The sequence below is a fragment of the Ovis aries genome, chromosome 2 (assembly GCF_016772045.2).
Source record: "Ovis aries strain OAR_USU_Benz2616 breed Rambouillet chromosome 2, ARS-UI_Ramb_v3.0, whole genome shotgun sequence".
In the NCBI taxonomy this organism is placed as follows: domain Eukaryota; kingdom Metazoa; phylum Chordata; class Mammalia; order Artiodactyla; family Bovidae; genus Ovis; species Ovis aries.
Window position 1 is genome coordinate 212289447 of NC_056055.1, and position 18191 is coordinate 212307637.

Below are 18191 nucleotides of genomic sequence, written 5' to 3' on the forward strand. Positions count from 1 at the left end.
TACATTTAATTTATACCTGGCTCATCAATTCTGAAGTAGTTTGAGAGATATTAGTATTTTTTGATTGACATTTCTCAGTGTTGAATCTCAGAGTAATAGTCAACATTGTTCCATGATGGTAGGAATGATACTAATGATGAGAAGTTGTTTTAGAAAGCCATTTCGCTTCTTGTTCTTATTTCAGACTTCTGTTTAAAAAGCAACTTGTCACATTTATATATGTTTGTATATGTGCATGCGTATGTATGTGTACATATAATTATTTTTCCAGACAAAGAACAGTAAATAGATCTCCCCACTTGAGTCTAGTCATCATCCTCTGCCATTTTGACGTGGATGAAAAAGGGGAGTCTTTCCAAGTTCCTAGTGAGGCTGTAAAACTCAAGAAAATCTCTCATTCTTTTCTAACAGACTTATAAAGGATGAGAATTCAGGGAAAATGCGTAGAGATTCTTTCTTGTACAGAGTATGAGCATGAAGTGCAGAGCCTGAGGTATAAATTATTGCCTGCCAGCGTGCCGGGAGAAGGAACTGATTTCTGTTTGTTAGAGGTCATCATTACTGTTCATTTCCACAGCAACCAGGAACTTGGTGATTTTGACAAAGAGTGTAAGGAGTGTGGAGGGCTGAAGGGGAAACAGAATGAAGGGAGTGAGTAAATCTTCACTCGCTTTCATGATTCTTAGAAAGGGCGACTTGCTCTGAGGCCTGATTTTTGCAGCAGTCTCATTTCAGGATGACTGGATCATCACCTCTTTTGATTTGGGGAGCATACAGGGCATTATTTTAGATTTGGTGAACATTAGAGTCACCTCAAGTGTGTTGGGGTCATTATGAACTTCATTACAGCTGTGTGACATGGCAAAGTTGCAGCGCTTGAAAGACAGGCAGGATCTGTTTGAAACTGTGGATGCGATTCTAGTTGTCCTTTCTCACAGTAAAATGACTACAGATTCTGGGTCCTCCATCAGTCGCAGGATAATTACTCTGTGCAACTGTATGAAAATGTCCTTTAGTCTGTCAAAAGTGTCACTGCCTTAAGTTTCTACCCCCTCACAGTGTTGATGGCCAAATAGCTAATTGTCCCTTTAATCACTTGGCAAATAAGGCAGAATTAAGTCTTTGGGAATCTGGCTGTAGTTAGAGGGAGAATTAAACAAACAAACGAAAAACAGAAATAGGTTTAGGAAAAAAACATGTCTTTGAGTATTCACATTAGAGGTCATTTTATTTTAATCTGTAGAATTATGAGGTATGTTGTCTCTCGACATGTATGATCATGGTTTCTCTGATTCTAGAAACGAGTAAAATTTTTTTTAATTAAGCTCTCTGAATTGAGTTATAGCAGCAGTTATTAGTTACATATATTTCTTAATGGGATTTAAAACCATAGTGTGCCATTCTAAACTATGTGTTTTGAAGTATTATGTGATTATCATTTTTCATTGATATGAATGTGTATATAAACATTGTAAAGAAGAAGAGTAGACATCTTTTGAAAGTGAAGGTTTTGGCTTGAGAGTTTATCTCTTCTTTCAGCTATCTTTTGTACTCAGCTTAATGACCCATAGTTGTAATTTTACTTTTGAGAAATTGCTAAAGTAGGCTTGAATAAAAAGCTGAGCTGCCCATCAGAAGTTATTACTACATTGTTTTGGAATATATTAGGATATTATAAAATGCCTGTCTTAGGACAAAAGTCATAGTAACTGATTCAAAATAATTTTTTTTTGCTTGTTTGAAGTGTCTCTGTGAGGAAATGTTTGAGAGAAATAACACCAAGCCAGATATGATTCATAAATTCTCAATGACTGGTTTTTGGACTGTGGAATGAAGTGATAAAAATTTGTTAAATATGCTAAAGGGTAATTATCCAGAATACAAGTTAAATGATCACTATATTGATTCTACATTTTCTTACCAGTTTGGCACAACTGTAGTTTCAAGAGATTCTCCTTAATGCCAAAAAGATGTAGCAGATTTAGAACATAATTATTAACACAGTCATGTAAAAAGCAAGGAAGCAGAGCCTGCTAGGGGGGTTTCTCTGAGCACACACTGCTCTGATTAACTCAGGGCACCTCCTTTGTATCCCATTTGTAGATATAGCTGGCAGTATCTGTAGGTTTATTGGGAGAAACGTCAATGATATGATATAGCCTCAGGCTCTCTGAGTAACATGCAGAGGAATGCCTGCCATGTTTTCAACCAAATAAGACGTTTATGAGATGTTTGCCAAAGAAAGCATCTCTTCTCCTTTTGGCAGGCCTTGGAAGATAACATGTCACTTGATGAGATTATGAAGCTCACATCCATTGACAAGTGGTTTCTGTATAAGATGCGTGACATTTTAAACATGGAAAAGACACTGAAAGGGCTCAACAGGTAAGGCCCTAGCGCTCTGATTCACTCCAGCTATCTTCTGTGCAATTTTGTCTTCCTTTTCTCCTTACATGTTTGGCCAAAATTCTGCTTCAATGAAATAAATAGTTGGAAAGACATAGTCATAGTCAGAAGAAATGGCAGTTTTTAGATGTTTACCTTTTGAAAGGCATCTATTAATAACTTTATTTCTTTTCTACCCTGTCTCTTGCCATGAAACATAGTGATGTTTTTATTAGGTCTTTTGAATTTATGAAAAATCTATGTACATTTATGAATTATTGTGCTATATAATTACCAAATATGACCTTTGTGTGTCCTAAGTTGCTTCAGTTGTGTCCGACTCTTTACCACCCTATGGACTAGCCTGCCAGGCTCCTCTGTCCATGGGATTCTCCAGGCAAGAATACTGGAGTGGGTTGCCATGCCCTCCTCCAGGGGATCTCCCAGATCCAGGGATCAAACCCGCATCTCTTAAGTCTCCTGCATTGGCAGGTGGGTAATTTTACCACTAATGCTGCCTGGGAAGCCCTTCAAACATGACCTAGATTTAAATTTTATTAATCAATAATGAAACTATTTCTGCTTTCTATACATTTTCAAAATGCTGAAATCTATTTTTCTCTTTTAACATCAATCTACTCATTTCTGTGTCTGGAGTGAGCAAGCATATTCCTCTTGCATTCTATTGATATTTTTAATTTTAGGACATCCAGTTAATCATACAAATAAGCCACACTCAAATTTTTGTTAATAGACTTTTACCTCTCAGTTATTTGCATTTTTATTTCCTTCATTACCAATTATTTAAAAATTTTTATTTTATGTTCAGAATATTCTGATAATGTCAGTGCTTTAAAATCTACATTTTTCTATTTCCTGAGAATGTTTGTTGAGGCTATCCAGGCATATAAGTCACAATAGATTTTTAAACTTGGATCTGTGATAATAGGGGCATGTATTACCAATTTAGGAAAGATGGTGTAATTCTCTTTAGCTTGTCTCCTTTAAGAAGGCTTTGAAATACACCACTATTGGGAAAAAAAAAAATCTCAGCTAAAGCCTAGGCATATGTTTAGAGACGGAAAATTTTTGTTTGTAGAAATTGTTCTCAAATGATTTTAGGAAATGTAAAAGAATTAATCGCTTAAAATAATGAAGAGAGAGGAAGCTCTCAAAGCCTGATTTTCACAACTATTTAGAAACTGCAACATATAATTGGGTTACTGGGTTTACCTAATCAAAATACACAAACTGGGCAATAAAAAATTTTGCCTTTTTTTTTTTTTTTTTGAGCAAAATGAGGTTCTTTTTCATTTATTCAACAATCACCCACAACAAATTCTTAGTTTTGAAAATGGGGGATTCCAATCTGTCAAAAATGAAACTAGCAATAGTTGCTTGTAAGTCATCCTTTGTAGTGATCACATAAAATGAACAGTAGATTGAAGTTAAGGACTGAGCCTGTACATTCGTCTTAGAATTTTGCTGACTTGAGGTTTGTTTTCTTGGTTTACGATGTCAGCAGAACTTCTGTGTTGAATTATAGTCTGTTCCACTGTTTTCGGTTTCAGACATCTGATTTCAAATGCCTATGAAACCATTCCAATTAAACCACATGAGGGTGCTAGAAACTTACAGTACGCCAGTTGCAGCCGTGGAAGAGACCTGGGGTGAAAAACAGCAGATGTTATTGTGATTTAAATTTCCACTTGATATACATTCTGATTTTTGAACAAATTCAGTGTTTTAATTGAATAGTTTTTGTTACAACCAGAAGGCAGGTTGAAATTCTAACTAAGAAAAAAAGTGTATATTGATAGTGAAAAAGCTCCTTGGAGGCTTATTAGAACCACTCACAGTTGTAGATCACCTACAACATTGTTCTGATTTCAACATTCTGTTGTATTTTTTGCTGTTAATTTGACATTTTAAAATAAAGTCTCCACTTTCTGGTATAATTATAGTTGTAAGTAGAGATTTTTCTATTGTTCATAATGACCTACAATAAACTTTTTAATGTGAAACTTAATAACTTAAAAGAATCTAAATATAGTACTTAACAATTATCTTGTTTCAAGACCTCAACAGAGGATCCATGGTGCTGGTAAACTTAAAACCTGAACTTATTATTATGTGATGGACACTTCATTGTTTATTTTTAAAAGTATCTTAGATATACACATAGCAGTTTGATAATGATTGTTATTTAGAGAAGTTGGATAAATGAAATAAGAATAGATGACTACTGAAGCTACCTGTCTCAATCATTCTGTGGTACATTGAGATATGAAGTTGAAGGATATTGTAGCTGATGGAGGGTGAGTGTAGGACTTGGAGGTTTTTTTTTTTTTAATTTTTCCCCCTATTTTGATTATCTTCATGATTATCCTGGATTATGACATCTTCCAGTATTTTTATTTTTTTTAATTTAGCCTCTAAATATCCAAGGAAGCTTGGTCATTGAGGCAGATACTACTCCAATAGTGATAGTTCTCTAATAACATTTGGTATTATGTGTTTCAGTTAAGTATTGCCAGTTTGGAGGAAAGTCAAGGTCATCTTTATTTGTGGTTCACTTTGTTTCAAAATCTCAACTGCTTCCATGTTGGAAAGGCTGATGTTAGATGAAGGCCCAGGAAGTAGCTATTTTATTTGGTCTGATTTGGGCCAACTCCCAAATTCTCTTACCTGATCATATCCCTGGTACCTGTGTGCCCAGGTCCCTCAGCAACTTTCTTCTAAGTTCCTGGGAAAATAGGTAATGGGAATTTTAATTAGGATAAAAGGAGAAACTTAAAGAGAGGATAAAGTATAGAATTATAGGCATTTGTTAAATTTCAACTGGTTCCTGCCTTGTACATTAGAAGGAGTATATTCTGTAGAACCAGTCAGATAGGTACAGTCTTACCCACTGTGGAATCACGGGCATGTCACTTCCCTCAATTCTCCAACCTCTTCCTGCTAATGTCTGTTTTATAGTTTTGTTTTGGAGCTTAAATAATATAAACACAAAGGATTCCTTGAACAAGATGAGTGTCCAGGAAAGTTTTCTCTATGGCCCCTGAAAATGAAAATGTTACTTGTTATACCAAAGATTATTTTGTGATTTTAGATATATGCTCATTTTGAGTCATAATTTGCATTTGTATATATATTTTATAACATATCATTTCTTAATTTTTTATGATGCATTGTCACTTATTAACACCAGACATATTTTATAAGGAAGCAATAATACAAATGCCATTCTTATCAAAAGATCAATAATACTCCTTTATACTAATGAGCAAATATTCCCAATCATGCTAAAATTTTTCTAAATGCAATAAACACATTCACTAGCAGCAGATGAGATTAGCACTTAGATTGATGGCAATCTATTACTTGTATTTACATATAGTCACCTGAAATGAAGCTCAGAATTTTAATTCCAAATGGAATACCCATGCATTAGGTATATACATGGATGTCCACAGATTAGAGTAGAGAAAAAAAAACAACAACAACAGTGATTGTAACAAGGTTAGCACCATGGAAATAACTGATATGTTTTATGTGTCTATGACAAAGTAGAAATTACAGTTTTCTTATTTTCTTAAAGGGTGGAGATTAACATGTATCATGTTGAAATCCTAGTCTTATTCAATGATGAGCCAAGTTAGGTGTTAGAATAATGAACTCAGTATCCCAGGTCTGAGTGCTTGCTTTCATCAGAACTCAGTTTGCTGTCTTCACTGTATGAGCATAGCAATGGCAACGCTCTGGAAACTTCCAGAGCAAATATCCATTCTTCCCAACTTTGGTGTTAATCATTATTCAGACAGCTTCAGCAAAAAAAGGAAAAAAAAGAAGAAGAAAAAAAATTCTCTTCTATGCTTCAGTTCACTGACTTTCTCTTTTTCTTTTTAAATTGTTTATTCCTGCCCAAGGGTGTGCTAGGAAAGTTGACTGTTTTAGGCATTCCCCAGATTTATAAGCCGCTGTAGTGGCATGAACTGACCTAGAATGATAACATATTTCACAGTGGATTTCTTTAGCTTTTGAAGAGTTTCTCTTAATGTGATGAGTAGTGTCATGAAGGATTCCAATGCATATTACGCTTATGTACTGGGATTTATATGTTTGATCTATTAACCGCATATTACCGGATCACTTAGCAAGTTTAAGAAAAACTAAGCCCGTCAGAATTTTCTGTGTAACTGCAACATTTACAAAACCTTTCTTCAGTGGCTATACAGACTTTAGTACATCTGTTTTTCTCATACTCACTCATCTTACCAACACTGACTCACATATAATGTGAAAGTGAAAGTCACTCAGTCATGTCTGACTCTTTGCCACCACATGGACTATACAGTTCATGAAATTCTCCAGGCCAGAATACTGGAGTGGGTAGCCATTCCCTTCTACAGGGGATCTTCCCAACCCAGAGATCAAACCCAGGTCTCCCGCATTGCAGGCAGACTCTTTAACAGCTGACCACAAAGGAAGCCCAAGAATATACATTGCTCCTCCCATATAGCATTTTCACTAGAAGAAAAATATGTTTATTTTGATCTGGTAAAGATTACAAAAATCTCACCTGAAATTCTCTCCTCCATTGGTTCATAGGCAGATTTAGTTTTAGTTGTGCAAATAAAACTGGATTGGAGGACAGAATTACCGGTACTGTAAGTAAATAGATAAATATGTCAATGTCTTTATCATTAGATTCTCTTGACATAGCTGGTATGGCAAAACCAATACAGTATTGTAAAGTAAAATAAAGTAAAAATAAAAATTAAAAAAAAAGAATGGATTTAAAACTCTATTAATATAGAAACCTGAATTTTGATTCAAACACATTCCAAGTGTAAGATATTGGGTTGGCCAAAAAGTTCCTATGGTTTTAAGTAAAAGTTAAAGATAGTTTTCATTTTCACTAAGAACCTTATTGAACAATGTATCCACTTAACAAACAAACTTTGACCAACTCAATAGTATGTGTGTAAGTTTGTGTGTATACATATACACATTTATGTATACATTAAGGGTTTAATATCAAATATTCTAGGTTCTGGAGTTCAATTCTATCATTTATTAGCATGGGATATCAAGAGCCTCAGTTTCATATTTATAAAATTGGGATGATTACTGACCTTCTTAGGTTGTGGTAAGGATTAAATGTAATTACAACAGAACCTGATATATAGTCAGTGAATTCAGTGATTAATGTTAGGTTGGGAACACACACACTCATACACACACACACACACAAGAATATTTAAGTTTGTGAAAATGTAAAAAGGTAGATTATATAACATCTGTTGGAAACCAGATTACATGTAGTAGATGCTTCCAGTTCAGTAACAGTATTTGATAAGGGGATGATAATCCCATACCACAGATCTAGCATCAGAACTAATATGTTTGATAAAGGTTTCAACAATATTAATAATTAATAGATAAGCACAGGTACAAAATATCACTTTCACTATAAATAAGGAAGGAAGTTAACTGTAGGAAAGCTTCTTTGTGAGCAAGAACTATTTCAAGACACTACACTCCAAACCTTTTTTATTTATAATTCCAGGTTGAATTAACAATTTTAGATTGAAAGATAATCATGGTTGTCTCTCATGATTAAAAATCCCAATCTGAACAGGCAAGAAAAAAATGTGAATGTGCTAATTAGCAGCTTTGAACATCTGCTTATAATTATTTTTAATTTTTTTATTTCCTTGTTTTAATTTTTAGGTTCTTTTGTTATTTCTGACTGACATGTCTAGCTCAAGAATTTTCTTATACCCTTCTAAATTGTATAATTTTGCTTTTTTACTGGCTAAAACTAGATTGAATTAAGTTTTGAGTCCTTCTTTCAGTTATTAGCTTAAAGAAGGCAGCTAGCCACTGCTTGTGCTGTCTCTTGGTAAGTCGCCAAATGGAAAGTTTCCACCATTTTTGATGACTGTTCTTTTGCATTTCATTCAAATTGGGCAGTTTTCCCAGTATGGTCCATTTTGCTGTTTTTATTTTTTTTTCCTCACAATGCTGCTATATATGTTAGTAACATAATGCTTGACTGTTTAAAAGAACTCTGCTTTCGCCCACTTTAGATGTTCAAAAGTAGAGGGCATAACCATTGTGATACAGTTTATACCATATATGAGGCTAAGATTTGGATTTATTTCTAAAATGATTATTTTTTAATGTTTATTGGAGTATAGTTGATTTACTTTATTAATTGTTGATATAAGCTTAATTTACTATGAATTAATGTGCAGATTGTTTAGATTTTGTCCGCTATTCATGTGTTGGTTAAGTACTAATTCTGATAATATTAATATCTCTTCCCTCTACACTGCCCACGTATTGCTGTACTCAGTGTAGTAAAAAAGAATAAAGTGCGCTTTTGAAGGACACTAATTTTCATGTGAGCATCTCAGTGTTCAGTGTGATAAACTACATCCATTGATGGGTGCTGAAAAGTCATAGGTGTGCCTATAGCTTAGGAAAACAATCTAGGGCAAGCCTGGTGAGTTCCACTTGGGCATTCAAGTGCTAAATTGAGCTCAGTAAAGCTGGCCATTTCCCTGCAGCCACAAACTTCTGGCAGATATAATAATTCAAGTATCACCTTAGCTGGAACACTCCCTTTGAATGTCCTCTTCTACATGTGTTCGTTTCTATTGCCTTTTTATGTAACTTGCTCAGGAGGCATGGCAAAACCAGACAAAACGTTTTGTGCTTGTATTTAATTGAAGTTTTCAAGGGAGAAGTGTTACCTAAAAGTTATTAAAACTTAGGCACAACTGCTATGTACAAAATAGGTAACGAATGAGGACCTGTCGTTTAGCTCAGGGAACTCTACTCAGTGATCTGTGGTGACCTAGAGAGGAAATCTAAAAAAGAGTGGATATATGTCTATGTATAACTGAATCACTTTGCTATGCAGCAAGAAACTAAAACAATATTGCAAAGCAACTATACTCTTATAAAATGTTTTTTAAAAACTTAAGCATAAGATGGAGAAAGATCAGTACTTTCTAAAGATAATTTTTACTTTCTGGTAGAAAACATAGCAATAAGCAAATATCTTTAAAATGTATTAAATATAGAAATGATTTAGAGAAGGAAAGATATATTTCACTATGTATAATATATAACACATGTTATATTTTTATGATCCTCTATTATGATTTATGGGGCTTCCCTGGTGGCTCAGTGGTAAAGAATCCACCTGTCAATGTAGGAGATGCGGGTTTGATCCCTGGGTTGGGAAGATCCCCTGGAGAAGGAAATGGCAATCCACTCCAGTATTCTTGCCTGGGAAATCCCATGGACAGAGGGACCTGGCAGGCTACAGTCCATGGGGCCACAAAGAATCACACATAAGTTAGCACGCCTGCACTATTACTTTGGCTTGCAATATCATTTATTGTTTTCTCCACTATATCCTGTGGAAATTCATATATATATATATATATATATATATATGTGTGTGTATGTATGTATATGCACACTAGGTATGTGGCTGTGTATTATTTTGAATGTAGAACTAGAATAGAAATGGTTGCTCACTTTAGTGGAACCCATTGATCTGATTTACTAAAAATAGTTTGTGTCCTCTGACTTCATTATCAACTCATACAACATATCTAAGTCTCAGTTTCACTCTAGTTTTAAAAAATATATTGTTTTATTTCACTATTAACTGTGCTGCTAAGATGAATATATAATATACTATGTATAAATTAATTGACTCTAAAGCAAAATAATTTTATTAGTTACTATTTATTAGTAGCCAATGATTTTAATCTTCAATACCCTAAACCATTTATCTAACAAACAATACTAATTATTGGACCTTATATAAAAGGTTATTTTTTCTCTGTAAAATAGGAACATTACTATGGGAATTTCCATGCCTGTGAACTAATGCAAAAAAGACTTTTCCTTTTACATTTATGTTCCATGTGTTCAGTTCAGTTCAGTTCAGTTGCTCAGTCGTGTCTGACTCTTTGTGACCCCATGGACTGCAGCACACCAGGCCTCCCTGTCCATCACCAACACCCAGAGTTTACTCAAACTCATGTCCATTGAGTCAGTGATGCCATCCAACCATCTCATCCCCTGTTGTCTGCTTCTCCTCCCGCCTTCAATCTTTCCCAGCATCAGGGTCTTTTCAAATGAGTCAGTTTTCTCATCAGGTGGCCAAAGTATTGGCCATGTGTTAAGATAGGATATTTTATGCACTGTCACAGATTTGACAGGCCTCTATTAATTTCAGTTAATAATGAATTGTATCAGTTACATCTTGAATAGAATAAAATTTCACATTAAACATTTAATGTCCTGAGAAATCTCATTGAATTTATTAAACCATGTTTTCTTTGTTTTGACAAATAATTGTGCATTTTGAAAGTATATGAGATAACTTGAATCTCACATGGGTGAGATTCATGTTTCATTTAAAATATTTTCAATGATGGCCACATCACTCATAAAATAAATATTATTTATTTTCTGCATATGTTTGATAGTTCCAAAACCCTTAAGTTAATTTAAAATAACATATACTTTGTATGTATATATTAATATATCTATTAATTGTCAGGACTTAACAGATTTTTCCCTATGTCAATATCAGTGATCTCAGCTTGATAGGATGTATATTTGCTTGATGACATTTCTCTTTATTAGGAGATGTTATTAGACCAAATGATATTGTTAGTTCCCTTCAGTGGGTTTGTAACCTATTTTTGAAAATTTATGTAATCTTCAAATTTGGATTTGAAGATTTGTACACACTTAGGTATACGTAAGACAGGATGCTTTTAATGGACCAACAAGAGGCAGAAATGCAAAGCCAGCAAAGTACGTGCATGTGTGCTAAGTCACTTCAGTCATGTTCAGTTCTTTGTGACCCCATGACCAGGATCCTCTGTCGATGAGATTCTCCAGGCAAGAATATTAGAGTGGGTTGCCATGTCCTTCTCCATAGGGAAGTAGAATGCAGGTTAAAAACCAAAGCTCTAAGACCTTTGTGTATGTTATCTAAGTCACAGTTGAAGAGTTCATCTGTATCCATCCCTATCCCATAATTTATAAACAAAATTATGACTCAGTATATTTAAGTAAATTTTTCAAGATTTCAGGGTAAGTGCATATTGAATCCAGGATTTGAGTTCAGGACTTTTGGAATCCAAGGACAGTATCTTTTCTTCAATATATACCTATGTCATAGGAACCAAAGGAAAAGAGAATTATGAATAAATAGTATAGGAAAAGACACTTTTAACAGTATGGCCTGGTTTAGGGAGAGCAGAAAGGGAGAGAACTGAGCAAGTCCACCAAAACTGATGATGGGGAGATAGGAGTAGGAGCTAGATTATAAAGAACAAATGTGCAGTGAGAAAGAGGAAGTAGGTAAATGGATAAATTCTACTTAGGAAGTGACAAATTGTGTTTGCTCTTTTTCTGTTATATTTCTGTTGTGTTTTGTAAAAATGAAAATCTTACTATGAGAAGATTAAGGCTGTGAAGAGAAAGTAAGGTGATTATCTATTTTTTTACTCAATGTAAATAGTTGGAGCCATACAGTTTCACTCATAATTACAACTTGCCTGCTATTCAGTTCAGTTCAGCTTCTCAGTCGTGTACAACTCTTTGTGACCCCATGAACCGCAACACGCCAGGCCTCCCTGTCTATCACCAACTCCTGGAGTTTACTCAAACTCATGTCTATTGAGTCGGTGATGCCATCCAGCCATCTTATCCTCTGTCGTCCCCTTCTCCTTCTGCCCTCAATCTTTCCCAGCATCAGGGTCTTTTCCAATGAGTCACCCCTTCACATCAGGTGGCCAAAGTATTGGAGTTTCAGCTTCAACATTAGTCCTTCCAATGAACACTCAGGACTGATCTCCTTTAGGATGTACTGGTTGGATCTCCTTGCAGTTCAAGGGACTCTCAAGAGTCTTCTCCAACACCACAGTTCAAAAGCATCAATTCTTCAGTGCTCAGCTTTCTTTATAGTCCAACTCTCACATCTATACGTGACTACTGGAAAATCATAGCCTTGACTAGTGGACCTTTGTTGACAATGTAATGTCTCTGCTTTTCAATATGCTGTCTAGGTTGGTCATAACTTTCCTTCCAAGAAGTAAGCATCTTTTAATTTCATGGCTACAGTCACCATCTGCAGTGATTTTGGAGCCCCCCCAAAATAAAGTCAGCCACTGTTTACTGCTATTAACATGCTCCAATTAAACTGTAAATTATATTATGGTAAATTTCAAAGGCCATAACGTCTTACTTTACTTTTATTAGGAGATTTTTCTTAAGAGCTTTTGCTGATTTGTGTGACTAAAGAATGGAGCTCACCATTCTAAAGTGTTGTGTCAATTCTAGAATAGATAAGAATGGCTTCCAAGTCTTTATTTACTATATATTTTCTTGGGAACTGATATTGCATAGAGTGAAACTCAATGATGTTTGTATGATAATAGTCCCATTAAATAAATGAAAGTATATTCTTGGCAGAAAGTAAAAATCAGAATTTCTCAGTCATGCCACAGAAGGGAAATTGGAGTGGAAGAAAATGTATTATAATTCCTGATTGCCCAAGGGACTCACAAAATTATTAATTGGCAAATGTGTAGTGCAAAATATAAAAGCTCTGAGTTGGAAGACACTAGAAAGCAGCATCTCTAGGTTTTCATTATTTAAGTGACTATATGTTTACTAGGAAGGTCTTCCCAGGTAGTGCTAGTGGTAAAGAACCCACTTGCTAATGCAAGAGATTTTAACAGACATGGGTTGAATCCTTTAATCCTTGGTTGGAAAGATCCCCTGGAAGAGGTCATGGCAACCCACTCCAGTATTCATGCCTGGAGAATCCCACTGACAGAGGAGCCTAGTGGTCTATAGTTCATAGGGTCGCAAAGAGTCAGACACGACTGAAGTGACTTAGAATACACACATGCACACATGTATTTACTAGGAAGGCTCTGAATAAACTGTTTTCTAATAAATGGGGATTTATCTAATTATTTTTTATTGTCAAATAGAGATTTTATACACTGGGAGCATTATAATACTTAACATGGGCATTATAAACTCTATTGGGAATGAGCTACAATTAAGAAAGCTTTGATTTTAAAAATTATCTAAGTCTTCAAAATTGCAAATTTTTAGAAAAGTTTTTATAAGGAATATTCATAAATATGTAGAGTGGTAGTGAAGGCTATGATTTAATTAACCAACAAACACAACTAAGGCAAAAGTACATAGCTATAATATTTATAATACAAGGATTTATATTTCTCTCGTGACAAAGTACATTTCTGTTATGATACAGTTGTAAAAGAATTACTATTCTATTTTTGTAGAAGGTGAAACTGAGTCACACAGAGGTGTGTGTCCTGCTTTATGTCACACCAGTCAGAGGGAAGCAATAAATCCAGCCCAGGGCTTCTGCCTTCAGTTCTAGTCACTAACCCTTTTCAAAAGCTTCTTTGTAGAGATATGACTTTTAAATCAGACAGCTGGAGATCAGTTCCTCCTTAGCTGTCAAGTTGCGAGCTGCATGTTTTCCTGCCTGAATTGTTGACCTCACTTAGAGCAGAAGCCTTGTAAGAGATGTGCCCTTCTCTAGAACTCTTGTGAGGAAAACATGGGGGCCTGGCAGGGAGAAAGCCTTGGTGAGTCACCTTAAAAGATGTAAACAGAATTTTCAAGGGTATGGAGAGCTAGCATAAGAATTTTCTTTTGAAATTTTGCTGTATTTATAAGACAGACATCTCTGCATGTATGTATGCACACATACATACAAATACGTATATTTTTTCTTTAAATAAAATGTAAATGCCTTATCTCCCGTGTTAATGAAGGTGTGAGTTTAAAGCTCCTGAAGTATACAATGGAAATAAAACTTAGTCAAAATAGTCTGCCTGAGCAATAATTACAGATGCTAGATAATCACTCACTGGCTCCCAGGATTTTTCACCTGTTCATTCATTCCTGAAATGCCTTAAATGGGAGTAGGACCACCGCGTGTATGCTGGGAGCTGAAGTGGGTGATGCCTCCCTCGAGGAGTGAGGCAGTGGCCTTGACTTCTGACCGGAGTAAATGCCTGAGTGAACATTATCTCCAGGAGATCGTTTATGCTTTGCAAGGGATATGAAGTATAGTGGGCCTTGCCCCCTCAAGATCTGGATACAGGAATGCTACAGAAAGAGGGAGGAGACTTAGACAACCCAAGGTGCTAAGGCCACGTTTAGGGGACTTGCCAGTCTTGTTCTGCTAAACTCCTGTTGCTTCTCTACCTCCTCTTCCTCTTTCTCCTCTCTTATACCTGCTCCTTCCCCTTTTTCTTGTCTTCTGGCCTTGGCATCTATGAACCACTTACTAACTAATTGGCACTGTGCTAAACAGTTGACACGTTCATCACTTCATCTGATTAACGGGATTTTTATCTTAGTGTAGTTAGCTGGAGCCTAACTCTAGATTCAGCCAGCAATATTGGCTTATCTCAGGCTGAGTAGGCAGTTAGGCACGATTTGCCTATGTAAATATAGTGATGGTAATGTAAAGGCCATCACATGGTTACGTTGATATTACACACACTGCCTCTTACTGCACCTGCTATCTACCTTGGCTGATGGTTGGGTTTAATTGATCATCCTTTGCTCTAGCTAGCTTGAAGTGGGGGCTACTGAGTTAGTTCTTGAATCTACAGTCATAAGTATAAAATAGATGAGAATTTTTGCTATCTGGATATTATATGTTTTCTTCTGAAAAACTCTCAGTGACAAAGATTTTTGACTTCCATGTGGATAGTAATCCTCAAATTAACATAGATCTAGTGTGACATGGTGTGACAAGACTTTAATCTGAGAATTTTTCCATATCCTCCTGAAAATGGCTTCAGATTTTCCCCCTTCCTAGAAAAGGTTTACATTTTCTTATTCAAGAATTGGGGAATATCGGTCAAAAGTTATTTCTACATATGTTACTCTTAGCAAGAAAAAAAAAAATCTAAGCAGTTTAGTTCAGTCACTCAGTCGTGTCCAACTCTGCGACCCCATGAATCGCAGCACTCCAGGCCTCCCTGTCCATTACCAACTCCCAGAGTTCACTCAGACTCAAGTCCATCGAGTCAGTGATGCCATCCAGCCATCTCATCCTCTGTTGTCCCCTTCTTCTCTTGCCCCCAATCCCTCCCAGCATCAGAGTCTTTTCCAATGAGTCAACTCTTCACATGAGGTGGCCAAAGTACTGGAGTTTCAGCTTTAGCATCATTCCTTCCAAACAAATCCCAGGGCTGATCTCCTTCAGAATGGACTGGTTGGATCTCCTTGCAGTCCAAGGGACTCTCAAGAGTCTTCTCCAACACCACAGTTCAAAAGCATCAATTCTTCGGTGCTCAGCCTTCTTCACCATCCAACTCTCACATCCATACATGACCACAGGAAAAACCATAGCCTTGACTAGATGGACCTTTGTTGGCAAAGAAATGTCTCTGCTTTTCAATATGCTATCTAGGTTGTTCATAACTTTTCTTCCAAGGAGTAAGCGTCTTTTAATTTCATGGCTGCAGTCACCATCTGCAGTGATTTTGGATCCCCCCAAAATAAAGTCAGCCACTGTTTCCACTGTTTCACCATCTATTTCCCATGAAGTGATGGGGCCAGATGCCATGATCTTCGTTTTCTGAATGTTGAGTTTTAAGCCAACTTTTTCACTCTCCTCTTTCACTTTCATCAATAGGCTTTTTAGTTCCTCTTCAGTTTCTGCCATAAGGGTGGTGTCATCTGCATATCTGAGGTTATTGATATTTCTCCTAGCAATCTTGATTCCAGCTTGTGCTTCTTCCAGCCCAACATTTCTCATGATGTACTCTGCCTATAAGTTAAATAAGCAGGGTGACAATATACAGCCTTGACGTACTCCTTTTCCTATTTGGAACCAGTCTGTTGTTCCATTATCAGTAAATAGGCTTCATGTAATTCTGGGCTTCCCTGGTGGCTCAGACGGTAAAGAAACTGCTTACAATGCAGGAGACCTGGGTTCAAGGAAGAAATGGCAACCCATTTCGGTATTCTTGCCTGAGAAATACCATGGTCAAAGGTGCTTGGTAGGCTACAGTTCATGGAGTCACAAAGAGTCAGACACGACTGTGTGACTAACACACAAGATTCTAAGTAACAATTTCTAGAAGTAAAAGGAAGTTCACATATTGAGAATTATAATACATTTGTTGCTTGGACAATATATGTGATATTTGGATAACTCCTCTGTGAGAACATGACTTTTTTTTTTAAGATTTTTATTTTTTTTGGTATGGATCATTTTTAAAGTCTTTGTTGAATTTGATACACTATTGCTTCTGTTGTTTATGTTCTGGTTTTTTGATTGCAAGGCATATGAGTGGGATCTTAACTCCCCATCCTGGGATCAAACCCTCATCCCCTGCACTGGAAGTTGAAGTCTTAACCACTGGACCTCCAGGGAAGTCTCATGCTTTAAACAAAGATGATGGATACATTTTAAAATATAGGGCTTCCAAAGAAACTTGTTTGTGAAATAACAAATTTTAAAATATCAAAGAATGCTTAATCAGTGTCAGTTTTCTACTGGAGCCTTATACATTATTTCTTTTTATCTGTTGGATTTCAATTCTGGATGTATAACAAACCTATGTTCATAGAAAAGTTTAGGATTTTGCTTACTGAATGTTCTCTTAATGTTTTTAAAAAAGAATACACTGAATTCATTTAAAATTATGAATAAATTTGTTAAGCAGAAATAACAGAAGCACTATCCCATAGTATAAACTTCGCCTTTTAGCTCAGTCTGATCAGGTAAAAGCTATTTTCTTAATAAAAATATGCTCTTTTGAGTGTAGCAGAGCACTTTTTTTATATACTATTAAACATGGTGCCTCTGTGGTAAAGAATATGCTTGCAATGCAGGAGATGCGGGTTTGATCCCTGGGTTGGGAAGATCCCCTGGAGGAGGAAATGGCAACCCACTCCAGTATTCGTGCCTGGCAAATCCCAAGGACAGAGGAGCTTGGCGGGCTACAGTCCACGGAGTTGCAAAAGAGTCAGACACTTTTGAGGGACTGAGCATACACATTCATAGGATACAATTATGATATTATAATCGACAGTATATAAATATACCAGATTAAACGTTATATAACAATATTTCTGGATTATTGGGATTGCTACAGATTGGTTAAAAATGAACATAGGATTCAGGAGTTTAAAAATATCCTACTTAAAAATACCTATAATATAAATTTCTCATGGTATTTTCTTTCGTGTTGTGATTTGTTGTTTGTAACACCCTTTAAAGTGAAGTATAATTTTACGTGTGTCGTCAGCACTTGCAATTTTATAGCATTATTGTGATAGTGCTAAGTGAACTCAGATCCTAAATACTTTTCATACTCACATAGTTTCATATGAACATGGGATCTAATTGTTTGTCCTGGACACGAGAGATAAAAGATTAAGGTTTTCTTTAAATCCTCTGAGGACCTCACTGCTGTACAGAAATGAAGCGTGGTGCTCTCAAAAATTAAGAGAAAATGCTGCTACTTACCCAATTTCCTGGGTTTTTATAATTTTCTTTCCTAAATGCTACTGCTGCTTTTGAAAAATGTCTATCTCATTTCTCTCAAGGAAAGAGGTAACAACCTGTCTCCTTGAAAGAAAAGATGAGAAGACAAATAACTTCTCCACTTGATTGCATTATTGAGATTGTGGCATGGGCTTGAACCCGTGAAATGCCAAAACTAATCAATGAAGCCCTGCAG

The 18191-nt window shown here is 35.9% G+C and overlaps 1 protein-coding gene across 5 annotated transcripts in view; it reads left to right on the top strand.

The window, feature by feature from the left end:
• Positions 1-18191, top strand: part of CPS1 (carbamoyl-phosphate synthase 1) — a 191534-nt gene that overhangs the window by 116603 nt on the left and 56740 nt on the right. For all 5 annotated transcript variants that reach the window (XM_042244190.1, XM_060410396.1, XM_042244189.1 and 2 more), the window contains one exon: positions 2267-2385. In XM_042244190.1, coding sequence (XP_042100124.1) covers positions 2267-2385 — 119 coding nt within the window. The remainder of the gene's footprint in view (positions 1-2266; positions 2386-18191) is intronic.